This window comes from Amblyomma maculatum, chromosome 1 (genome assembly GCF_055883805.1).
Source record: "Amblyomma maculatum isolate TAMU_Amacu chromosome 1, ASM5588380v1, whole genome shotgun sequence".
Taxonomy (NCBI): domain Eukaryota; kingdom Metazoa; phylum Arthropoda; class Arachnida; order Ixodida; family Ixodidae; genus Amblyomma; species Amblyomma maculatum.
In genome coordinates this window covers 364,982,953-365,009,833 of record NC_139344.1, presented here as the reverse complement: position 1 = coordinate 365,009,833, position 26,881 = coordinate 364,982,953, and the positions used below count along the sequence as shown (strand labels likewise).

At 43.4% G+C, this 26,881-nt stretch overlaps 1 protein-coding gene across 1 annotated transcript in view; it reads right to left on the bottom strand.

Annotated features, from left to right (window-relative positions):
• LOC146208018 (uncharacterized) overlaps positions 1–26,881 on the bottom strand; it is a 153,307-nt gene that overhangs the window by 33,483 nt on the left and 92,943 nt on the right. Inside the window, exons 5-22 of the mRNA XM_084591702.1 lie at positions 26,611–26,742; positions 24,538–24,633; positions 23,515–23,651; positions 22,237–22,441; positions 21,599–21,710; positions 20,669–20,823; positions 20,269–20,391; positions 19,112–19,287; positions 11,904–12,054; positions 10,728–10,862; positions 8,989–9,149; positions 7,544–7,636; positions 6,263–6,434; positions 6,048–6,185; positions 3,428–3,588; positions 2,531–2,651; positions 1,796–1,996; positions 986–1,102 (exon numbers count right to left, since the gene is read on the bottom strand). Coding sequence (XP_084447828.1) covers positions 986–1,102; positions 1,796–1,996; positions 2,531–2,651; positions 3,428–3,588; positions 6,048–6,185; positions 6,263–6,434; positions 7,544–7,636; positions 8,989–9,149; positions 10,728–10,862; positions 11,904–12,054; positions 19,112–19,287; positions 20,269–20,391; positions 20,669–20,823; positions 21,599–21,710; positions 22,237–22,441; positions 23,515–23,651; positions 24,538–24,633; positions 26,611–26,742 — 2,586 coding nt within the window. The remainder of the gene's footprint in view (positions 1–985; positions 1,103–1,795; positions 1,997–2,530; positions 2,652–3,427; positions 3,589–6,047; positions 6,186–6,262; positions 6,435–7,543; positions 7,637–8,988; positions 9,150–10,727; positions 10,863–11,903; positions 12,055–19,111; positions 19,288–20,268; positions 20,392–20,668; positions 20,824–21,598; positions 21,711–22,236; positions 22,442–23,514; positions 23,652–24,537; positions 24,634–26,610; positions 26,743–26,881) is intronic.

Below are 26,881 nucleotides of genomic sequence, written 5' to 3'. Positions count from 1 at the left end.
TAGCTGAATGGGAAATTCTCGCATCTGGCACGACCTATGCTTTGACAGCAAATGCTATTACACTCCACATAACAGATTACTTTACAAGCAGCACAACAAAGTCCAAAGAATAGTGAACAAAATGGGTTAAGCACACCACTAACTTCCATGAACCATGATGCGAAAACGCACACTTATTCACACATTATTTATACATCTGAAGACGTAAATGTAACCAGCAGGAACAAACATACCAAGTTCCTTTATTTAAAGGCTGACCTTGCATCCACCCATCCTTACTCTTTCCATTTAAAAAAATGCTTAATAAAGAACGACGAGTGTTGCAACACAGGAGAAGTTAGCCAAGAGACTCGGCTCTTGAAGGCGATCATTAAGGCAACAACCAGCTTGGCCTACATACTGTTCATCTTCATACCTGATTATCTTCATTCACACTGACTACATGCATGTCTTTTGATGTAACAGCCACAAAGCACATATAATTAAGTGCGCATCCCCGCAATAGAGCTGTTGTAAGTTACCATTATGTATGCCCTCAGAAGAGCTTAGAAGTAGCAATCAATGGCATTGTGTAAAAAATCACTTTGATATCAATGCCACTGCGGATTCACTATATACTGATACACAAAGCAAGTTCACACTTTAATACATATGTCCTTGAATTTTATTCCGTCACATGACTTCATTTGAGCTTCCATATGACTAGCGCTGTTCCCAAATGATACCTGTTTGCAGAACATCTAAAAGTCATTTTCATAGCCACTGGAAATTTTGTTTTAATGAAGACATTTTTGACTGCCCTACCTTATAATACTATAATCACCCTAAGTTGACCATGCTCTGCAAATACAGCAGCATCAGGGTCAGAAAGGAACTGTGTGCATTAAACGCTACGGTCACAGAACACATCAAAGCAATGAGAAGAAAAAGCAGTGTCACAAGTCATGCGATGACCCTTTCGTAGGTTGTGACTGGAGTTCGTCACCTTGTATCCAGGCAGCTCGCCACCTTCTCCTGGCTTGGCTCCCTGAGCCATTTTGATCTGCAGTTCGTCACTGTTGGCCAGGTAGGCAGACGTCACGCCGAACCTCCCCGATGCCACCTGAAGGGTGAGAGGGGGCAAGAACAAAGTGTCATGCATTACAGAACTCAGAGGAACGCTTTGCAACTAGCAAGTGTCACATACATCAAATACATAGTACACAGGTCAAACAAGCCAGTGAAGTCCTACAACTATTGAGAACTTGTAGCCACAACGACAGGCATCATTCATTGTACTGGGCCATGTGTTTAATTCATTCACTCCTATGCAAGCTGCCTTTATCACTGGTGGTCTTCAAAGCCTTCTTTCAAAGGTGCTGTTTCATCTTGCTTTATTACCTTTTTAAAGAGAGCTAAACAGAACTTTGCAGAAGTATTTGACAAAGAGGAATTCGACCCAAGCACACTTTGTTTGGACTGCTTATGTCCAGCTTTTAGAACTGCCCATGACTGAATTGATCAGTTATAACTGTGCCCACAGAAGAACAGGGAAGACGAGGAAAGAAGATGCTGTAGGGACAAGATATAAATAAGGCCGGCCAAAAGTCAAATTTACAATGTCTGGCCGCCTGGCAGAAACATAGCTGAGCTGTTAGCACTCTGTTTCAGTTCAGTAGCTTCACATAAATGCTAAGTACAACGTGCTTCCTGCCAGCAAAAAAGGACGCATGGTCACATAGTTTCTAAAGACGTGAGCCTGAAAATGTCTTGTACAAGTCAACACCTAGAAGGACAGGACAAGATGAATCCAGACCTGCTTGATGGCAGAGCGCTTGTTGTTGTCCGGGTGTTGGAGGGCCCATCGGTCAGCGTTCTCGCCGCCCTCGCCCGTGTTGGACTTTCCTCCGACACGATTCATGGCAATGGCCAGTGTGGTATGTGCCTCGATGGAGATGCTGCCAAAACTCATGGCACCTGTCACAAAGCGCTTGACAATTTCCTTGGCAGGCTCGACCTGCACGATAGGGGAAAAGAAGAGACTTTCACTTCTTTTCTCTCAAACCACGAGCTTTTATGCATGAAAAAAATATATATTCTTGAGAAAGCATCTCGTCTAATGTAAACAGACTACCAGCACAAACAAACAAAAGCATACATCAGCTGGCTACTTACATTTCACGACAAGACTACGCTGATGAAAAACAAAATGCACAGGTCATCACACGACGTGATACGACAAATTTGCATTACCAGCATTGGCTTAAGGTAACGAGTAAAAATGGTTACCAGAATGACGTCACTGCATCAGTGGAAAATCGCACCATGTGGCTAGTGCAGCTCTGTTCTTTGCAAACACACTTGGCACTCTTGCCCTTCCCATTCCCATTTCTTCATCTTGATTTCCAATTGAATGTCGTTAGCTCGAGGTATTTTTCTGACCCACTCTGCTTGCTTCCTATCTTTTAACGTTACACCTACCAAGCCTAGCCATAAACTTTAAAAGCTTCTGGCGACATGGATGGGTCAGGCAGCAAAGAAGAGTGCTAACCTGGGAGATGTCGAGGGGAGTCTTGGCGTAGTTGAACTCGAGCTGTCCACGGAGAGTGCACTGTCGAATGCTCTTCATGGCATTCTCCACATAGCGGGCGTACGCATCCTTGCTGTTCAAACTGCACACAACAAACCACAGCACTCATTTTCATCGTGAAATAAAGCGAAAAAGGTGAAGGGAATGACAGGCTCTGGTTGCTGAGTGTTTTCCTTTAATCTAACTCCCATTTCTTTTCAGCCCTGTAGTGTGTCCACATGACAAGAACTGCGGCTTCTAGGAATTACGATGAATTTCTTTTCCTTGATAATATTGCGCACTTTGAAGCATATAATACAGCACCCATTAGCACAGTCTGGACAGTAAATGTGGCAAGCAATCATAAGAAACAAAGAAAGATAACACTCAATACGTGGAAGCAGATGTAATCATTCATTTTTAAATTATTCAACGGTTTCATTACTCAGCACTGGTAATACCATCGGTTTCACTAATGAGGGCAATGAGGGTACACCACCAATAATTGTGCAGAGCACACTTGTTCCCAATGAGGTGACAATCACACAATGTCACCTGAACAGCGACATGCAGTTGTCAAGTAACAATAAGATGGTCATGTCATATTTCGCTTGGTTTGGTTTATGGGATATAATATTCCAAAACGACTCGGGCTATGAGAGAGGCCGTAGTGGAGGGCTCCAGAAATTTGTACCACCTGGGGGTTCTTTAACGTGCACAGACATCGCACAGCACACAGGTGCCTTGCTTTTTGTCTCCATCGAAAAGTAGCCACCACGACATATCCTGCATATCCTTGGGCACAGCAGTCATGTGCCCCAATCACTGCGCCACAGCGGTGTCGATGTCATGTTTTATGCACACCATACGACCACGTACCTGGCGGCCTCCTGGAGGGTGGCAACACTCTGTGGGTCGTTGACGTGGTTCTCCCCACCACTACGCCAGTGGTAGTATCCAGGGTTGCGGAGCACTAGGTTGTCGAATTCGCGGCCAATGTACGCCAGGTCGTGCCGCTGGACCAGCTCGCGAGCTAGAACCTGCAAGCATGGTACCCCCAGGGGTGGAGCAACATGACATAGATGTCGTAGATGACTTCCAATATGTCTTGTCATAAAGTTGAGCCTCAATATAATGAAGTCCCACTTGCAGCCAAACATTTCGTTATATCGCAAATTTTGTTATCATGAGGTTCCCATGTTTTAGCTGTCCAAATAACCTAACAGGTTCGTGGAACACTGCTAGTACACAGGAACTTGTTAATTGCCAGATCAGTAAATAAGCAAGAAATTCTAGCAATACTAGTACCAACAAGGGCACCGGATGTTCTTTTGTATATCAGGAGCATAACAAGTGATAGCAAACGGACCCGAAAGAAGTTTTCTCTGTGTGTGCACAGCAATAAGAATGAGCGTAGCATCTAGTACTCAAAGCCGCCACCTGTATCATCATCATCCAACGTTTGCAAACGGGAATTGTCTAGATCAGCTGATCTAGGGGAAGCTGTCGTATGTTCCCATTTCCCCCGCCAGTGCAGCTACCATGGGTGCAGCAATCTTTTGCTCAAACCTCACGTACCTGTACAATATTTACTCGGGTAACAGACCCACTTTCCACTTTGGCTGCTGAGAATTTTAAAAAAGAAAGCATTAGTCAGCGTGTTCCTACATCTCATGCTGTCACAGTGGACAGGGCACTCCTTAGCAGCTTGCCAAGATGCTGTCCAGCGATGCTGTCTTTTGACATTAGCTTTAGAGGTGGAAAAGTGCGGAGAAGGGAGGGAGGGTGCAACTTGAAAAACTCACTGTCCTTGACAGGAATGCCGAAGGCGGCTTGTGCGGCCCGTATGGCTGCACAAACCTGGTTTTCAATATGTTTGCTTTATCATTTCGCAATTAGGGCCGGTGTTGTCCATTTCATTGGAGCCTTGATATCAGCAAATGCCTGTTGAAGTGAACGATGCTAAAAAGATTGCGTCATGATGAAAAAAAAACAAGCTCTTCTTGTGTAATGAACCCTCATTCATGGCTGATGTCAATTTTGTTTTTAAAAATGGCGAGTTTACTATGAGAGCCAATACAGGATTTCCGGTTAAGTGCTTACCCGTTCCAACTGGCCAGTGACGTCATGACGCGACCTGAAACTTTCGCACCACAAATGGCGAGGCGGTACATTCCTATCATCATCTTAATTCACTCACAGATTCCAGACTGCCGCCAAAATTGGCGCATAAAAGGGCAAATGTAAAATGTGGTCTATCTCAAGTAAAGTTTTAGTTCCCACCCAACTATCAAGTTGCCTCCTGGTAAATGCATGCGATGCATGAGGGCTTCATTAAATCGAAAGTGCGGCATAAAATTATTTAGTTAAATCGTGAGAAAAAATACATCGTTTTCATTAGGGAAAAGATTGAGAAATAATAAGCATGTATTGCATCTCAAATTTCGTAACAATGAGGCTCATTACATCGAGGGTCGACTGTATATTGTTAAGCAGTAATGTTGCTTGCCAGATCTTCTGTTGCTTGCTCTGTGTCAGAAAAATGAATGCGTTCATTGTTTTTTTTTTATGAGTCTTTGCAAACCTATAGCTACAGATTTGATCACAAAAAGTCTCTGCCCATTTCAAACTATATATGGCATTCCAAAAAGCGGCGTTTATTTTTTCCTGATCCCTGAAAGTATGGGATCAGTAAACAATGCCTACTGTGTAAACTGTACCAGTCCTCTAGCCACAAGTAAAGCCACAGACAACAGTTAACAATAATACCAAATGACACTATATAAGATGCACTCGGCTGAGATGAGCCCTTGGTAACTTCATACTGCATATTATGGTGCAAGAAGCCACCATAATATAAGGATGCAAAGACATCATATGACCACTCACAATGTCCCGTCTTTTCTCATGCATGCCCTATTTGACATTACTTTAAACATAAAAATATGAACACTATAATCAACTACCTCAATCTGAAACAATCCTACATTTCTCAGCAGAAAATACTTTCACTGCTGTTTTACAGACCAGGATAACTATGCAGTCACAATCCTGCTATCCATTCAATGTAAAATGCCAACTTACGCAAGGAAAGAGCAGTCTAAACTGTGGCCTGAATGGCAGGGGGGAAAGACCGTAGCCTATACCTTGCATGTGAATATTGTAAGGGAGTAATTATTGATTAGTGTCTAGCCCGGTGCAGGCATATGGCTATGAAGCAAGGCTACTACATGCACAATCCCCACTCACATTTTAAAATGACCAATCTGACATCACTCTGCTACCTGCCCTGATTGGATTAATTGGTAGAGTAACCGCTCCGCAAAGGCCAGTGGCCAAGGGTTCAATCTTTGGACAGGACAAAGTTTCCTTCGATAGTACAATGTCTAAGAAGCTGTTTAGCTTTTGTTTGCCGCCACCTGGCTCGATGGATAGTAGTCACTGTCCGATTTTCAACCTCCACCGTCTTCAAAAATTCCCCACTACACAGTGGACTCACCTCGAAAGTGGCCCCTCCTATGCGCGAGGCGGTGTTCCGGAAGCAGACGTCTATCACTTCCTGGGCAAGACCCACGGCCTCGAAGATCTGGGCCCCCTTGTAGCTGTGCAGAGTCGAGATGCCCATCTTGGCCATCACCTGGAATGAAACGGATGCACCATACAACCATGCTCGGTGAAATGCATGGCTGCGTCGATGGGGGGTCGTGTACGCACTTTGGCGATTCCTCGCTCCATGGCCGCCACATAATTCTTGAAGATTTGCTCGTCCGAGAGTGGAGGGTTGAGAAGGCCGTCCGCACGCAGCATGGTGACCATCTCAAACACCAGGTACGGGCAGATGGCGTCCGCGCCGTAACCCAGGAGAACGCACATGTGGTGCACCTCCCTGCAATGGTCAGGGACAGCAGTGCCACCACAGCATTACGCCAAACCACACAACAAGGAAACAGAGGGCAGCAGCACTGACAACATATAAGGCCAAGGAATAAAGGTTTTTCAATACAATGCTTAGTGATGGCAAAACAAGGACCAATCCACTTCAACCAATAATTTACTTTGTTAGATTCCATTTTCACCATTTCCTACACTGACTGCAAAATCCTAATGATACAAATTGGACATAGAAATTGGAAAGAAGTCAATCAGAATCGACTTAATTAGCTTTGTCTATATATATGTGTATATATATATATATATATATATATATATATATATATATGTGTATATATATATATATATATATATATATATATATATATATATATATATATACCGTTGCTTTGTAGCAAGAAACCCCCCCTTGATACATTAACAGAAATGTCCTCAAAGCTGTTTTATTTTGTGTCCTGCATTTTAAGGCTGCAGCCCCCTTAGAAAAGTGACTTCTAAGGTAACCCTAAGTAATTCTCAGTGAATTTTCACTAAAGTAAAAGATCTGTGGTAACTTAAAAAAAAAGTCCTCATTTAGTTATTCGCCAGAAAATGAAGCACACAAGGTTTAAACCATGACATTTAATACAGGAATGGGATCTCTGAGGACTTGCACGTTACAAATATTTTCCATGTGAATGTTGTCAGCATTGCTATTCATCAATCTCACCATTTTAAAGGCTTTTGAAAAAACCAAAAAACTACCAGTAACACTTGCTAGTACATTGATTATTTACAAATAAAGTTTCCTGGGCTCATCATCAGCCAGATACACTGACTAACCTGTAATTTAAATGCAAATGCCACTTATTAAACCAGTTGGACACACTCTCCTCTTGCTTAACCATCTTCTATATCCCACCTTCTTTAAAGACAAAAACTTCAGGAAAAATAAAGGAAACAGAAAAGATAAGCAAGAGAGCTGTAACTTGTTCCTTGACTGACAGTACACAATAACTATGAGACAGCATTCCTGTCCTGCTTAATTTCAGAGTCAAACGCTACAGGCCAAAAGCATCTCGCAAAGCCTGCTGACTGCAGAGCAGTGTGACCACCAAATATTACCTCGCCTCTCCGGTCTCCACGATGAGGCCGCACTTCATGCGCTGCCGCATGGTGATCAGGTGGTGGTGGACGGCACCCAGCGCCATAGCGGCACTGAAAGCACAACACAACAACACACTCAAGAATCACAAGCCCACAGGAATACAGAACTCAGCAAAAAATATCAATGGACTATGCATCACAGTAGGTAAATTTCCAAAAATAAAAACCGCACACTCGAAGGTGCATGTTCACCCGAACAGTCTGATTAATGTATTAAAATGACAAAAAGTCAGTGCTTCCAGTGAGGTAAAAACACTTAATACAAGTCTTGCTGCTGCCAGTGACTTTCCCACGCACGCACGCACGCACGCACGCACGCACGCGCGCACACACACACACACACACACACACACACACACACACACACACACACACACACACACACACACACACACACACACACACACACACACACACACACACACACACACACACACACAAAGATAAAATTGCAGTGATATCCAGAGTTGATCCCCTTTGTGGATCTCATAGATGGGATTATCTAAGGCATGCCTTCTAAATGGTAAGTACGGAACCCTTATCAATTATCTTGGTGGGACAAGGTTGAACTGAGTTGCGGAAAAAAATGTTCTGTAAGCCCAATTTTCTCAACGATGAATGCATATCTGTTATTGCTGAACAAGTGTCTTAACAAAAACTACTGCAGCTTCCTCAGAATCTGAATCAAACAGTAATCAGCCAAATTACTGAATTTTATATTCGTAAAATAAAACACATTTGCTGACCAATTTTTCAAACTGTCCAGAGAATGAAAACGCCTGACAAAGACCGCAACATAAGCCATTCAAAGTGATGTTCTCCTGTGATAATTTAGGCATCAGGGTAACCATTAAGCCAATGTTGAAGAAATGCTTTCTTGAGGCATTATGTCAGACATAACATAAATACTTATTAAATGCTTTCTTAACTAAAAACAAACTAACCTCCAAAATCCCTCCCCATAATGCATCTGTGCATTAGAACAGTATGCACTAACAATTACACATTAAAACGTGACTTCTCGAATTGAGTGATGAACTAGGCAAGCCCTTGGGTTCCTCTGAATGATCTTAATTGTGATCTTTGCTTTACATGCTCATTTTTGAGACTAATCTCAACCCAACTGCTCATAACAAATTGTTCTACTACGAAGTAGTTATTATTACTTAAACTCTGCCTCTTCTGGGTTTTTACGGGGCTGTGCATTTGCACGCTCCATTTTGCATGCGTGTCAGACAGAAAGAGATGGAAGCTAAGGCACACAAGTTACTCAGCACCTTTTTACGGGGACTGAGAGCTCTTGCTTTAAATTATCACAGACAGCTTGCATTCCCCCACAAATGTGTCCAACATCCACACAAGATAGCCTTTCTTGGCAAGTACGAAGGACAACTGCACCTCACCTGACTGGAATGAAGTCTTTGCCGGCCTTGCGGTCCGAGAGGACAATGAGCGTGTAGCCATACTTGGCTGCCGTGCAGGCCTCATCACAGATGCGTCTAATGGCATTCAAGAGGCCCGGTCCTCCTTCGCAGGCAGAGAACACGATGTCGATGACCTTGGTCTGAACAGAAGGCAACCAAAAGGACAAGCTCGCAAAGTGCAGTCCCAGCCACATTTCTTCAAGACAGTCTTCACAATGTAGCCAGTGACTGCGAAAGACTACAATGTCAGCAGCAGTATAATAACTGCATGGTTGAAAATTCCCTTATTCTGAAAAGAGTGCCAGACCAAGCGAAAAACAAAGCAAGATTTTTTCTAAAGCACTCTGCAAAACGGAAAGTGGGAGCCAGACGAGGGAATGTTTTAAATTGCGGAACAGGAATAGATAGCCAGGATGCTTTCACGAATTACACTGGTCAACAAAATACAAGATCGGGATGAAAGATATGGAAGCCCAAGTCATTCACAACAATACCTATAACACAATAACGAGCATACTCTCCTAAGCAGTACAAGAGATTTTATGGAAAAAAGTACTTTCTCCAACACAATCTCTCAAAGGCAGAATGGCTGAGCCAAATTGGTGCACATATCCAACATTGGTCTCGGCATTTGTTCCAACAATTATGCAAGCAAGAAGAGCTTTTCAAGAAGTGTCAGATGTGTTCACAAAGCAATAACATAAATAATGTTGGTACTTCTTTGGTATTCGGGTGGTTGTTATCAGTGGCAACTCTGTTGAAGCACCCTGCTGCAAAAAAGATGATGCCCCTGAGAAAGGGTCGTGAAAAAAATTCTGCACAACAAAGAAAATTCTTGGTAACGCTGCGCTGGACTGCTATGGTAAGTAAAGCAAATTGTGTGACTAAGAGTAGTTTAAGTTCAGTCAAGGAAACCTGCATGATGTCTTGAGCCAAAGAAGAAACTAAATGGTGTGTACCCCAAGCCTGAATACTTAAAATCAAGAAGAAAAATGTGGGCTAAGATAGGGTAAAATATTTGCTTGCTATTGACTGTGGTCATGAATTAACATGAATTTGCACAAAAAAAATCATACTGCAGTGTGAAACAGCACAATGAGGGCATTAGCTAACATAGTTGCGTACATCTCTGGCAAGACTGCAATTTCATGGTTCCTTCAGTAGTGCAATCTTTAACAGATGATGATAATTTTATTGCAGGAATGTACTTAACAGCTACATTTTCAGCTTATATTGTCTGTCACAGTTCCGTCCACCAAGGCAAGTGGACATCTCGAGACGGAATGGTTACTATCAAAGGATTTTCAAAAATTCTCGTATGTTTTTGTAGTAAGTGTTACTTTAAAATAATGTCAAGTGAAGAAGTACCAACTGTGACTAGTCTTTTTAACTTACTACCCACAAAAATGACATTGCAAAGGTAGAAGATTGTTAACTTCTAGTCCGGTGCCAACAAGGATTGCCGCTACTGTGCAGTTGCGACCACTTTTGTTTTTTTTTTTCAACTTCTGCTTATTCCTGAACTCGCACTGTATTAGGAAAAGTGTGCGATTCCAGGTAACTTAGAAGAAGTTCAGGGGTCAAACATCTGCAAGGATGAGGCATCAAAGCATGTCAAGGGTTGTTGATGTGAGCGGCATATGCATTCGCCCCAAGAAAAGCCAGCCAACAGTGCAGACAAGACCAACTGTGGTCTCAAGCAAGCATGCACCTCTCACCCTCCAGCCCTTGTAGGTGGTCTCCTTGATGACCTCCATGTCACGCATAGAGAGAATGGGCTGCTCCAGCCACAGCCGCCGGCACTGGGCTGGGCTTGGCTCCAGGATGTTGGCCTCGGGCCCAATGGGGCAAGCCTGCAGCATCCCATGCCAACTGATCAGGTAAGGCTTACACGCACTCACTTCATTGACAGTCGCTCAATATCCCGCTGATAACTCATTAAGAAACAAAAACAAATTTTTTAACTTCTGATGCACCTTGCTGAGGAAGCTGTGCTGGGCACAAAAGACCTTCCAAATGAAATGTATGCAACTTAACTCCAATCTGCTAAAAAGTACAAAAAGAGAGAAAACTCACAAGGATCTAATACTAGCAGCGACGTTAGCTACTACTCACAATTAGAAGGGTGGGAATACTGAATTTTTTTCTAATACAAATATGGAAAAAAATGTCTTTTTGTATCAAATATCAGATGAGTGGAAAATAAAAATGGCAAACATTCTTCGTCTTGCTTATTAAGAATTCACATGGTATTTACATACAAAATTAATCTAGAATTGCACAAAAATGTATACCTTACTGAAAAATACTGAATTTTATACGTGATTCTGTATACTGGTTTTTTGAACAAGAAGGGCTTGCATGAAACTGAGTAAAGCTGTTATATTCTCAAAAAGCATTTGCACCACAGTAATTCTCGACAGACACCTGCACGATGGCTGTCAACATTTAAGATCAAATCAAAGTCAGAATGACATTTTTTTTTCTGGTTTCATAAAATGATGCTCTGTGCACTTTGCACATGTTGTCAGGAAAGCACAGTGTAGTGAAATTTTCAATGCGTTCGGCAATTTTCGAATATCTGAAAACTCCGAATATCAATTTTTTGAATACAAATAAGAATTAAATAACATATTTGATTTCAATTCAAAATTTATAATGTTTACAAGCCCCTGCTCACCTGCTCATAATGCATAGTAGCATGCAAGTTAGCTTAACCAGAGGCTCATAGCTTTATGACTAATCAATCAAATTGTACCCCAAACAGCAATCACAGTTTGTTGGATCATCTTCACATGCACGTGACAAAAACCAGTATAAATGTCTGCCTTCTTGCACGCTGCCATCGAGAGGAGTCTTCAGAGAGTAGACTTCACTTTCCATCGCCCACTTACGAGAGACATGACGATCCTCTCACGGAATGGGTCAATGGGAGGATTGGTGACTTGGGCAAAGAGCTGCTTGAAGTAGTCGTAGATGAGCGGCTGGCTGAGTGACAGGCACGCCAGAGCTGCATCGTTGCCCATGGAGCCCAGGGCTTCCTTCCTGCCGCCACAGTGAAGAGATACAGGTACACATCTGTCACAGTGGTTCGCCACGCCACTAAACTCTGTATTTTTACCTACAGAAGAAGCCTTTAGCAATAGAACGCCGTCAGGCATTGACTTACATGCTACGCATCACACAGATCCATGAAGCTGTACTCCTTTTGAATCACTTTTTGAAAACCTTTCCAATATGTATTCCAGTCTCAAAAAGGAGAGTTCGAGCAGAATACTGAGTGTAATTAAGTTCTCAAATATTATTTAATTACAACTGCATCTTTTTAAATGCAAGCATTCAAAAAAAAAAAAACTAACACGGAAGTTTGCTGAAAGGCTGTACTGGTCCTATTGGTGCTGCAAATGTATGTGTCAGGTAGGCTGGCACAGAGAACTTTACTACTATAATGAGACAAAGAAAAGGCGCTGCTACGTGTCTGTGCAATTTTTCTTTTGCACGCTATACGCCATGAAAATGAAAATAGCAACTTTCCTAGCTGTACCGGAATGCTTGCAGGACTATAACCGTGCAACTAGCATCAGGCACCAAGCCGATAAAAGATAATTTTCATGAATTAAAAGTGCCTGTGCGAACAAGGGGCACTAGTTTGTGACAAATAGCACTAAGCACATGACTAATGGACACAATTCAAGCGCAAAGAAACTGCACGTGCACGAGTCTGTAACGGCATGTGCTATTGCGCCAAGCATGCGTGGCGATATGGCACTTCTTGATACGTGGAGAGCAAAGGGTGATAAATGATTTTGTTCCAATTCCCATTTCATACCAATTTTCTTGTAACTTCATTTACACCCCGCCCTCATGGCCCTCAATGGAATCAAAGTCACACGAGTGAATGGTAAGAATTGAATAGAACTGTTTTACAGTGGCCTCATAGATTCATTACATTAAATACGTACATTCCATCTACTGCCTATCAATTTACAGAGCACAAGGCATGGTTAAATTGCTTTGTGGCCTAAAAGCACCAGAAAATGTGACCTCACTAGGCCAGCTTTCATCTTTCCAAATGACTACAAATTCATAATTAAAGTAGCAAAAGGCTGATCAAAACTGATAAGTGAACAGAATGGGAAATGGTGCAGCTTTCCAGTTACGACTCGAGCGACAGTGATTAAAAAATGTTTCTGTCTTGTTTTCTGCATGAGCAGCCCCATAAAAACTGCCATGCCCGAGTCCAGCCTGAGTTCAGAGTAAAAAATTACACTTCTACAGTTATGTAATTAGCCTGTTGGACAAAAAGCCACGTCCAATTTCACAGACTTCAGATTTTACCAAAAGGGCACCATCTATGCTTTGTTTTGACACAATATGGTTTCAAATATCTCTTCTTTATTTCTGCTTTATTGTTTTACACTGCCGAAAAGGCTCACATGAGGCTGCCACTATCTGAACAAGCAAGCAGAAGTCTATCGTGAAATTTAAAAGCATTGCTTTTCCCTAGGCTGACGGCAAAGGCAGGCCTTCATGACAGAAATCCATATCTATTTATGCTACAGATCAATAAATAATTGTCCAAGCGACTGATAAATCAATATGGATTAGTGTTTGGGTCTTGCGAGATCAGCTGATTTTGTTGTTCTAGATGGTCTACATTGCTTCCTCTCTAAGAATTATTTCCAAAAAACAATAACGAGCAAGCACCAAAGTTTCAAACAGTATGTGTCTATTCTCCTTCACCATTAAAATAATTTTTCTCCAATTTTCTTCTCCTCCATGCTGCTACAAAAAACCCGATCCAGTGTTTTAACAGTTCCAACACATAGAAAGTGTTCTCATTGTTTTTATCTCTATGCTATAGATAACACGTTTTCTTACACTTTTTTTCTGCAATTGAGTCTGTGATGGCAACTCAATGTCTAGTTTAAGGTGTCATATGTTTTGGAAAAAGTGCTTAACAGCATGATGTAAACACGTGCTATATACCTCATAAAAATTACTGCAAGAAAATCATTGTGGCACTAAGGCCAAATGGTGCACACACACAAGAATCTGAAAATCTCCCGCCCTTGTGACTTGCCAAGCTGCCTGACAGTTAGTAATAGCACAAGACAGCACCGATGATGAAGCGTCGCGGGAATAAGTGCTCACAGTTTCCCACGGCTTCATCCAACTCAGTCGTGCTGCAGCACTTCTGACGCTGCTTTGCCGCCGAAGGATTTGCAGGGGCTGGAGAGAGAGAGAGAGATCGCACATGCGTCTCTCCGCTGCTGCGAAGTCCCGGCAATGCCACCACCGGGGGTGCAAACTGCGCCTTTATGAGGCCCCACTGCATTTACAAACACAACTGACACCGCCTGCCCGCTTCCAACGATGCGCCATCGACGATGCTGACACGAGGGGCGTTTGTACAGATTTTAGCCTAGAACTAGTTCAACGAGCCGAAAGGGACACTGAGGACACCTTTGCGCAATTTTCATTAAAAGCAGAAATCTGTCGATCCACTGATGTTTGTGCAACAACAGAAGATGCATTTAAGCTGAGAGAATTAATTTAAAAATTTTTTTTCCTGCCATCTGATACAAACTCATTATGTCAAGACAGAAAGGGACTCGGTAATAATGTACTGAAAATAACAATGAAGCCTAACCACAGGCATTTCAGGAAAAGAAAGGCCATTTCTAGGTAGCCACAGTCAGCTTGAGAGAATGGCTGGAGGTTGCCATATTTGCACTTCATTTTGCAGTCCTTTTATAGCTTGTATAAACTTCATTTTCAGTGAAAGTATCTTGTGTGTCGTTGGAATAGGGCAACCAATCAATAAGGGTCAACTTCAGTTTGTCCTCAGAGTCCCTTTAGTGTGAAACAATGATAATGCCTGAGCAGTGCATGCGGCTGCTAGGCTGCACAAGTTATCAATGCAGTCAAAGCTGATGCAAAACAAAAAAGCAACAAGGAAAGAGTAACTGGACTTCCATTTAAAAACGGAAAAGTTATGGTGTTAAAAACTGCATTAGTCCACCAAAAACAGTCCTCTCGACAACGTATTGAAGCATAAGTAACGTAGATCAAAGAAACCACTCTCGACTGCAGCATTCCAGTTTTCTTTTTCCTGTTCGAACTTGAATTTTGGCACCCTTTCTCTCAAATCCTTTTTTTCAAGCTGGCAGAAAATGCCCCTTGCAGGATAGTACCAGTGTATGCCTCTGTCATAGCAATGATGAATCCCTTCTTCAATGTTGTTCCCAAGAACTGTCACCTTGCCTGTTTTACTTTTTCCTCACAAATAACTCGGAGATATCCCTGTCCACCTACTGTAAGCCTCAGCACATGTACTCCTCAGGTGCTGCCAACCAGCCCTTTTTCCCATATGGCACAATTTTTTGCCCAACGTGCAGAGTCTAAACTGTCGCCACTGCAATAACATTCAATCACGCCAGACTCAATATTGCACGCACGTGGACTTTTGGCACATGCTGAAGAATCCCAGGCATCAAAAAATATTGAGGACATTTAATCTCTCCTTTTTATGGTATGGCGCACAAGAATTAACAGTTCATGTGTGTGCCTCCCCTCGTGGTTCCTCGTCCGCATACATGAAGTTTTTGCTTGTTTAATTACCACTTCTTTAACTTGCGTCCAATACAGTCGAACCCGGATATATAAAACCCACATAGTTCGAATTTCGGTTATATCAAACTCACAGAATATCGCCTTGAAAATCCCGTGCAAAAGTATAGCAAAGCTGCGTCATATATTGCACTCAGTTTCACCGGGCGTTCCATATATCAAACTCTGCACTACGCACTGGAAGGCGCCTTCCCCAAAAACGATCACGTCCCCCTCGGCCGTTTGCCAGTTGACGTTTTCAAGCCACGCGCGGAAGGACTGAGAGATAACAGTTGGCGCTGCATCCTTTCCCCAAAGGCGCGCGCATCTGCGGTGATCGTTTGCTACGCACCAGCATGTGACGCTTGCAAGCCATGTGCGCGAAGGAACGAGAGGGAACTGGTTTGGCAACGACTGGTACGAAGCAGATGCAGCCAATGCAGCCGCGGTGTTTGGGAGAGGGGAAGAACGCGACAGAACGAAGCGTAAGAATGTGGCCATTCTTCTGTCGAGCTTTCTTTATCTCTTTCCTTTCTCTTTTCCGATCTTCGTGCGCAGCAGCACTCATTACGCATGCGCTGACAAGCTAGCTCAGCCCGCGGCAGACAGAATGTCTGACATTTTATCCAGGGTGTGCTGTGAACCCACTACATACGGTGGCTGACGTGCAATGCGTGCATCATGTCGTCTTGCTGAACGTGCGTAAGCTATGGTGGCTGCGGACGTTAAGAAGCGGCAGGTTCTTTCTTTTTTTGCGGAAGTCAACCATCCTTGTCGTGCTGAACATGTGGCGTAGCATAAGTTATGGCAACTCATTAAGACACTGCAGATTATTTTTATTTTTTTTGCAAGAGTTCGAAAAAAAAAAAAAAAAAACACGGCGCCACCAGAGTGGTACAGTGGTAAGACTCCCGACTACTGTGCCGGAGTAACCGGGTTCGAACCCGACCATGGCGGCTGCGTTTCGATGGAGGCGAAACGAAGTGGCGTCCGTATGCCGTGCGATGTCAGCGCACGTTAAAGATCCCCTGGTGGTCTAAATTACTCCGCAGCTCTCCACTACGGCTCCCCTTTCTCTCTTTCCACTTTCACTCCCACCTTCCTCCCTTCCCTTATGGCATGGTTCAGGTGTCCACAAAACAAGTGTGACAGATACTGCGCCTTTCCCTTCCTGTGAACCAATTAATTATTGAGAGAATTCGTTCATCCTTGCATCCTTTGAATCAACAAAAGCACGTGGTCAGGTGCAATCATGACACCGGCTTTTAGCACTGTTCGCTTCAAACGGCATTTGCAGCTATCACGCATTTTAATGATTTTGTGGCAGTGGACTGCGCCCGCTCCAAGTGCGGTGTGGTAAATTGAACCAGGCTTGTGCAACGAAGCCATCACGGGCACTCTGCCAAGTTTGCTCCCCGCCACCACAGGAGCTATCAAAAGTATAGTCAAAAGATAAACATACCGTGACATCACTGTGCAGCACCTTGGCGCGCTGCCAATAAATGAGCTGTAGATGCGACTGCTGAAATCAAGGGACGCACCACCAACTAAAGGCTGTTTCACATGCAAGCGAAAATGATCACGATTTCTGCTGCAGCGATGCAAAAATTGTTTTGAGCTCACGTGGCAGCTCGAGCAGCTCAAGCGACGCAGTTCCAATAAGTTGGAAATTTTTCGCTCTGTTGCTGCCACTCGTCGCTGAGTTCGTTCAATCGCTTGCATGTGAACCAGCCTGAACGCTTTTTTTTTTTTTTTTTCAAATTCACGAAGGCAAAAGTAGAGGGTGGGTTCATTATGCTAGTGGGTTGATTACGCAACAGATACGGTATGACGTTTCACGATCGCAAGCAATGTCTCAAGCGATATCTGCATATCAAATTATCAATATATCATGATCCCCTTCAAGTTCCATATATCCGGGTTAGACTGTATCTCACACATTCTTAGCATAAAGTCCTAAACTACCACATTAACCAGCTACCAGTCACAAGTGACCAACCTACATAAACGTAATGCCACGCTTTAATTAAGCCATAGGAATGTGTTTGCGTGACCTGAAAACAGAGTGCCTGACTCGGCCTCCAAGAACCCTGGAAGGTTGATTCCAATTTCACCCTCCCACCTTAAATGACTAAGCTAATTTGGCAACGCCTCCTAACTTTGCGACAGCAATGTGGTGTAGTTACAGTCCATAACTCATCAGTGAATCAGTGCCCTGCCAAGTCGCCTGCCAACTACCACCTCCCTTTTTCGCTCAAGTCGCTAATGCCGGATTTCCTGCAGAAAGAAGCCTTTAACGCAATCACATTATTAACGTGATAGCATTAAGGCATCCCTAGGCCACGTAGGCACGTTTACCTGGCTCGGCTAAAGCGGGGCTTTATATGTTGGCCGGTAGCTTATAATATCACGTCATATTTTTACAGGCGAGCTTAAGTGTCCCCCATGAATTTTTTCAAAGCCCTCTACTATGATGCACCCAACAGATACCCATACTGTTGCTCTGTATCAAACATCAACCAAATTAGCTAAGGTTACCGTGATTATAAAACGTAAAAATAAACCTTGCAGCAAGATACTGACTTGCAAAATTTATGTTCTAGCATAATAAACGCATGCCCTGCAGTTGCTATCAAAAGGTAAAACTTTCCTTGATATTTTATTCCATGTAATATATGCACCACCAAACATTCACGGATATTTTTGGAAAGCAAAAAAAGTCGATTTCATTGTGTAAGTATGTATGGCATTTCCCAATGGTGCAGACATCTACCCCAGAGCAAGAGCTTGAGTAAGTTTCTTTTGCTTAAGCATGCATGCACGTCTATGCTTTTGAGAGGCAAATATATAAAAAAAAATTAAAAGTTCAAACCTAAACTGCTTGTTGCCATGAAGCCACTAAAATCTATTAAGCCTACTTTATGTTTTAGAGTTACATAAACACTGAAACAACTACTTTTTAAAGAGAGCTTAAAAGCTTATAACAACCACGCTTAGCAGTGATGAGCTAAGAAATGATCAAGCCACCATCTTTTGCTTCAGCTCTTCCCACATTCTCTATACCATACTAAATGACTATAAATTAAACTTCATAAGAACAATTTATTTAATCAACTTATATCTCCCCAAAGTAAAGAAATTTTATGTTAGAGCAAAGATGAAAAGTAGAGCGAACAGTCACTGAACCAGGAAATCTATGCAGCTATGAAAATCTAGCTTACTGCTAGATTTTGGGGTAGCTTACTGATAGATTTTGAGGGTATGCTTATTGGGGTATTATATTCAAGGTATAGACGGAGTTATTGTGATTAGGAAAACGAGCAATGTGTCATAACATAAACAAATCTTGAAACTCATTGTGAGCATGTCAGAACTCCGATGACAAACTAAAACAACGCAAATATAACACAAAGAAAAGATGTGGGCCTATACTTGGCAGTATTCAACCTAGTCGAAAGTTTAAATCCCCCCCTCCCCCACTGTCACTTACTCAGTCTGGACCATGGGCAGCAGCAGCAGATTGATGGTCTCCGTTGAGTAGCCAAACAGGGGTAGCCGCAGGTCTTGGAACACCTTGCTGCTCTTGGCAAAGGTGCTCGTGTCCTGTCGGCGCAGTCCGGGCACGTGCACTGGTCCCGCTGCCTCATGCAGATCGGCCAGCGTAAACTGCATGCACCATACAGATTGTTTTCCAACAAAGAAGTACTTGCACAGTTTATTATGCTAGGGGCATGAGATTGAAGATAAAAATGAATCATGTAAGACTAATCACACTACGGTCAGGCTGCAGTCGGACTACAGTCAGACTACGAACAGGCTACAGTCTGACTACGAACAGGCTACAGTCTGACTACGGTCAGGCTACAGTCTGACTACGGTCAGGCTACAGTCTGACTACGGTCAGGCTACAGTCTGACTACGGTCAGGCTACAGTCTGACTACGGTCAGGCTACAGTCAAGCTATCCGGATGGTTCGACTTGTATTTAAACACATACCAAGCATACGAAGTTACGACTAATTAAAAACCACCCAAAGAATTTTTAGACAAACGTGGCCTCCAAAACATCAACATGAGGAAAAACTGACGTTGCTTGTACTTATAGGTTACCACACTCCAAAGATGAAAAAATAGAAAAGGCTAAACCAGGCAATGATATAAAACATTCGGCAATCACCAAAAACAGCTTTTAGAAGCTGGAAAAGAACCAAAAATGATGAAGCAGTGTAACTACCACCAAGTGGTTTCGCAAGTAAAATAAGGACATCGACACCAAATTTTGGGTGCAGATTCATACAGCCATGGTACATTTCTACCATTTTGAAGCAGTAGCTACCTGCCGCTTAGAATAAGGTTGTAACATGTTTCAATTGACCGGATAACAATATTTTCTAATGCAATGTCCTCTCTTATAGCGCATATTTTTTTGCAGCCAGACGGACAAACGTCAACATGCCTGGAAAAGCCAGAAAACTAAATTTCACTCGAAACAATAACTCTACAGAGTTGTTAACGTCCTTTAAAGTTTGCCAAGTTTTAAAGACGTGACACCAAGTTATGGAGTAAGTGTGAATATGAGAGCAATCAGTTGATATTGTGAGCCCCAGTAGTTCCCATACCAGCATCTGAACTGCAAAGGCACACCCACCATCTCCTTGAGCCATTCCCCCAGCGGCCTCTGGCGGGCAATCTGCAGTTTCAGCTCCTCGTCCTTAGTGACATTCTTCTCCCGCGTGTCCACCAGCAGCATGCGACCGGGACGCAGTCGACCCTAAAGCAGAGGGGGCACCACACGTCACTTACACACTATACCGTTGAAAGCCACACGAGCAAACAGCAAACCGCACGAGCTGGTTTCGAAGATCCTGTTGCCAGTCCACAAGCAGAGAACACTCAGGGTGGCAGAGAATGTATAAACAAACCACCAGGAGTCAGATTCTTACTGTCTAAAGAATTTTTTTAGGCTGTACAGACAAGAACATCAGACGTGCCTACCAAAACTTAACTGTGTGTGTTGAAATGGTGTGAATTAGATTCTCCAACGGTACCTTTTGCAGGACCATTTCCGATGGAATGTCGAGCACACCGACTTCGCTGGCCATCACCATATAGTTGTCCTTGGTGATGTAGTAGCGTGATGGCCGCAGACCGTTCCGGTCCAAGATGGCACCAATGTAGCGGCCGTCAGAGAATGTCAGCAGAGCTGCGACGAGAGAGGGTAAGTGAGCATTTGGCTACAGGTCAAGGCAACGAAGATTAATGTGGGGCCAAACTATACCAAAGATTCAACACACAGTTACTGTGAATCTCACGTCAGTGACATAGCAGGAATTATTTTTCCTTTGTTCCTTGGCCACAAAGAATGCTAGCTTGAGGCAGATAAACTTTTGTACGACTGAACTAAGAGGTAGCACAACAAAGTGGTGACGCAGCTCAAAAAAATATCTTAGTCCAGATCAAAATTTTGTACTCAATTCTATCCCAACAAACTCTGACATTAAGCATGCAACTACAAGAAGAGACACCATCAGAAAAAGCACTAACGAAACATAAAACGGTACTTTTTATTCCTGTCTTATGTCTAAGACTAGGCGCAAAGCAGGACTTATGCTTAATTTAGGTCAAACCAAAAAATGCAGCAAGTATATTTCTTGACATTAATTTGATATAAGCTTTACCTCTGTGGAATTCCACTGCCTAACTACAGAACATTTTACTTGAACAAAATTTCTGATCAGGATGTCCAAGCAGGAGAGGAACGGCTCAGCAGTATATCCCCGTTACTTAACTACTTCAAGGCTGAAAATTTTGCCGAAAAACCCAAAAGTGAAACTGAGAAATGCGAAGCAGTAATAAGGCTAAGGAATGCGATGCATCCAAGCTTTGCCATACTCCTCTTGGAAGAAGTCAGTCATGACCTGCTTCGTGTGCGAACTCTGCGGTGAGACAGCTGCAGTGAGATTTTCACCAAGACTCACCTGGGCCATCCCAGGGCTCCATGGCACAGCCACTCCACTGGTAGAACTGCCGTTTTTCGGGGCTCATCTGCTCGTTGTTCTGCCACGCCTCGGGAACCATGGTCATCACAGCCTGTGCACAACACAAGAAAAAAATATCTCTGGTTTAAATGCATAAACAAAGCCTTGGGGGAAAAAAAGAAGGGTCTATTCCCACCATCCAGACAGCGAATCATTCCCTTCAGATTATTGGCAAGGCACTCCAATATCAGTTTCATTTATCTGGTACAATATCAGACACAGCCATTTTACTGCAAGGTCATTTGTTAATTTCAGTGCCCAATGTTGGTGAACAGACAGTTCTATTCTCTTATGACGGACCGATACCTAGCCAATTTCATCGCGAGATTGTTCTCAGGGCACAATCGTCCATCTGAAGTATGCGTTGCTACAACTGTAAAAGGTCTTCACATTAAAAACTAAAAAATAAGCAAAAATCTCATCATTAAGTGTAGCTGCCCCTGTGACTTCAGATGACTTGATAGCTCCTGAAATTATTCGCAACTTGTATGTTTGTTTTTTCCCCTTTCCATTCCATGTCCCACAGCAGCCACCAGCAATATGCATATAGTAGTATACTAAACTGACTGCTGACTGACCTCGGGCAGGGAGCGCTGACCAGCCATGACAAGAAACTCAAGCACAGTGTCGACGCTCCCCGAGTCAGAGAGGTTCGGCTCAACCACGGGGTACAGCTCCCGAAGCCTGTCTCCAAAGATGGATGTATGCATGACACCCTCGCGGGCGCGCATCAGGTTCACGTTGCCCTGGAGAGTGTTGATCTCTCCATTGTGCGCCAACAGCCTGCGCAGTACACGCACAAGCACCACGTGATGCACATATAATTTTGTGAAGGTAACCAAAAATAAATAAAAACAGAAACAAAGAAAACTGACTTCCCAGGATAGAATGCATGGACACATGAACTCTAATCTCAATGGAGGCAGAAATATGGCAGCGTACAGCATACATATGGAACAGCTGTTCATCTTCATGGTTTCCACTCCCTCCAAATAAACTCTTGATCATACAACTTCACAAGGATGGCATAATGCTAGTTGCCCGTGCCATACACCTTACTAAGATTTCCGAGTGAGAGAACAGCTTGCCTAGCTGTTCAATTCACTAATCACCAAGAAGAGGGACTATATATTCACTCTTAAGAACCCTGCCTCCTTTTACGAAAAGAAAAAAAACAAAATGCTGGAGAACAACTGCATTTCAAACATACGAGTTTTGCTTCCTCCTCTTCATGGTCGGCAATCACGACTGAGAAAAGGAGGCTCTGTAGCCTTGATGGCTGCCAAAGCCTAACCACTTCCATACCAGGCTTCTATCTGTTGATGCAACACGCAGATTTGAGTATGGAAGCCAGTTGAAACTAGCGTATTTGAGCGCAGAAGATCGATGAGAATCATAAAAATGATTTGGAAATGTCTGTGCATGCCACCTGCAGCAAACTGTACACAGAGTTACACAGACATAGTAATAAATAAGAACAGAAAGAATAACGAACACTGAACTAAATATGCACATCAAGAAACAGTACTTTAACATTTAGCACAAGTTTTAAACCTTGTTTTAAGCGTCCAATTGATACCGAGAGTCGACCAAAGCAAAGTATAGTTACCCTAGCATACTCCATCCCAACAAAACAACTAGTGATATTTGATCTAAGCAATTCCTTACAATACACAGAATCACATCATTTAAAGTACTTTCTCAACAGTCAACTGAGAATGTGGGATCCCCCTTGAGGCACCTTTTGGAGCTTTTTGAAAAATGAAAAACATTTTTTATGCAGGGCAGGCATCTTTTATGACATCAGATGATGGCATACAATATATAAGGTAGTTATAACAACAGCATCAACTGACCGGAGTGGGTGGGCCCGTTCCCAGCTGGGAAAAGTGTTGGTGGAGAAACGGGCATGGACGAGAGCCAGGTATGTCTCACACTCGGGATCCTGTAGGTCCAGGAAGTAGCGCCAAAGCTGGGTGGTTGTCAGCTGACCCTGGAAGGATGAGATTAACGAAAAGGAATCATCGACCTTTGAACCTTGCGCACATCTGATGAATGCTAAGATGGTCAGCTCCTCAGTAAAAAAAAAAAGGTGCAAACAGGCCCTGATCCAGCATTACGAACAAGTTATCTGCTCCATGGTTACTAGCATCCCTCCAGAAAAAAATGCAAAGCAAGTTATTTGAAATTCAGCGACATGACCTTTGGCGTGTGTTCACTGGGAATGTTTTTATCAGTATTTATGACAGCAATCCCAACAGTTAGCTAATGAAGTGGTAGTTCTCCCCGGAATGTTCAGAGTTAAAACTCCTGCTATTCCACGAATTAAAACTTCTTTTGAAAAAAAATTGATACAAAAAATTCTCAGTTAAGCAAACAATTTATTTTTAGCAGCAAACAGCAACAACTATAAGTGTTATGAAACTTTTTTACTCGAGCTTCCAACTGTGACAACTTTTATTTCACGTGCTAACATAACATACCTCCTGGACATTTACAAGCAGCAGGCATATGACAGTGGAACATGGCTCACTTAAAATGTGTGATGGCAAGAAACTCGCACAAGACTTTGCAAGACAATTATAGGCTTATAACACAATTGCTTGAAGCCAGCTCGTTAAACAGACCATGGTGCCACTGGCCCTAGTTTGCAATTAAGGTGAGCCACCATCACCAGCGTTCTCATAAAAACGAATATGTCGTGATGTGCCTTCATCGCATGGTGCGTAGCAATCTGGCATGCTGCCATGCGTACAGCGCCATCATTAATGGCACGAAACAGGGGAATAAGTTAGGAAGGGCTAGTAATCCGAAACAAGGTAGATAATAACTATATACACAGGACTCGCAAACAACTGCGAAGACAACTCGTCCCATACCTTGTAAACAATGGTGTCCGGTGAGAGGCTGCAGATATAGTAACGCAGCTTCTCAGTAGGAATCTTGTGGGAAGTGGTTTTCCGGAGGACAAACACCTGCGAGTGACAAAAGAGAGCTCCTATATGCTGCTGCTTTCCCCTGCAACAACAGCCATGCCTTAATTCCAACTCGAACCTCGTTATAACGCAGTCGAATTTGGCGCAAAAATTTAGTTCGTTATATCCAATGTCAGTCTCGAAAGCACGCGCACAAATTCCTACAGACAAGTCTGCTAATAAACACAAGCGAAATGCGCTCTAATATGGACAAAACAAAGGTGTTAAAATTTACATTTTTTAATTACAAGCTTCGTACAAGCATGAAATCGTTCCTATCGTTTCGTTTTGGAAAGTAAAAATGAACACGCAAGTAGAGATTTTGCCCCCGCGCACAAACAGGTTTATTCAAAAACCAGCCCAATCTAAGCCATTTTGCCGCCCTAGCGCTGTTTAGAGTTCGTTCCCATCATCACTACTTGCATCATCTGCAGGAATCCGCTGATCGACAATTTCTTGGTCTGTCAGTTCGGGCGCCATGGCGCCATAACCAAGCTGTCATAAAAAGCAAGTACTAAAGCGCAACAGCCTCAGTTCACGATCGTTCATGGTGCCTCCAGTCTTTTGCCTCGCGGCAGCGTCCTTTTCTCCGCCCGCTCCCGAACATCCTAAATGTATTGATTTTTGTATCAAGAGAAACTGTTTCGACCTCCAGCATTGCCATTTCGCGGGACAGAATCAACTCATGGCGTGCTGGCGTGCACGGCGCACGCGCGCTCATGTCCGTCAGCTGTTCATACTAGTTGCCGCTGCTACCACTAGACGGCGCGGCATCAAACGCGCGGGCAATTTAAACACTTCCGCGGTGGCGATTCAAGCAGGCGACCAGTCTACTGAGAAAGCACCCGCTAAACCTGGAGGTTTCAGTCATCTGGGTTCCAGCTCACGAGGGTCTACCAGGCAATGAGGTGCTCATCGCCTCGCTCGAGATGTATACACCCAAGCGACCATAGAGACCCTGCTACCCGGAGACAAAGACCCCCTCATCACCTACAAGGAGCTCTCTGAGACTCCCAGACTAAACAGAAGGATCTATCCACCACAAGATAAGTCCCTAATACCCTCAGAATGCAGGGTCTGGCGAAAAATTCAGGCCAATCGTTTCTTTCCTCATGTTACTCTGCATAATGAGTTGACAGGGGACCCAGATGCTTGCAATCTCTCTCTGAGTCAAAATCACCTTATCTACCTCTGAGTCAAAATCACCTAATCTGGCAATGCCCCGATTCTCCGGGAGCTACAGGAACTGATCCCCTTGATCAAATTACCTGGGAGTCCTACATCCGCAGCCCAAATTTGGATGAACAAAAGATCGTCCTACGCCTGGCGGAGGAGGCTTACTCCAAGACCTTCTCTGCGGTCAAGGCGCAGGAAAGCGGGGCAAGGAAACCCTCCCCCTGGCTAAGCCCCTGTCCCGAGGTCCATATCGGTGTAAATAAAGTCTTCTCACTCACTCAAGCAACCTAAATATTGCATTTCAAGTCTTTTCAGCTATTTCACACTTGCTTAGCCATGTGAATACAGAAAAATGCTTTTTTTTTTTTATATAAACGCTCGAGTAAAATTTTTTTTTTTTTATTTCTTTATGCACATAGGCCCCCACAGAAATAAAGTATAGACCAAAGAAACTTCGCATTTACTTCGTTCAACAGAGAATTAGCTATATCCATGTTCGTTATACAGTCTCAAAAGGTAGCTGCCATCACAACGCACGGACCTGCTCCTTACAGGCTCAGCTCTTCGTAAAACGGAACGCCAGTCATTCGAACCACAAATATAATTACTAGTATTTAAAAACTCGGTATTCGATTTATGTCCCTGCTCTCAAGTACTCCGAACCCCTAAAACGAAAAGGAATGAACTTCAATGGGATCGGTTTCAGCACTCAACCACCAGGCCTTGCAAGCCTCAGAAAAAAAAAAATGATGCAGGTGGCAAGGTGCAGGCAAATTAACACAAATGAAGCAAAGTGCTCACGTCTCGCTTGAAGTCGTCGCTTGCCTGTCCACCGGTGGGCACCACAAAGACTTGTCGCATGTAGGGTTCTGTTGAACGGGCCACCGAGCCCAGGGTAGCATCATCTGTCGGTAGGGTCCTCCAGCAGAGAACCTGGGTAACCCAACACCAAGAAGACCTTACCTTCCCCATCTCCGGGCATTTTCTGACGTGCGCTGCTCTTTCAGTGCTGAAAGGCCAGAAACTAATCTCGGACATAGTAGCCCCATTTTGATGGGCGAGGCTAGCAGCA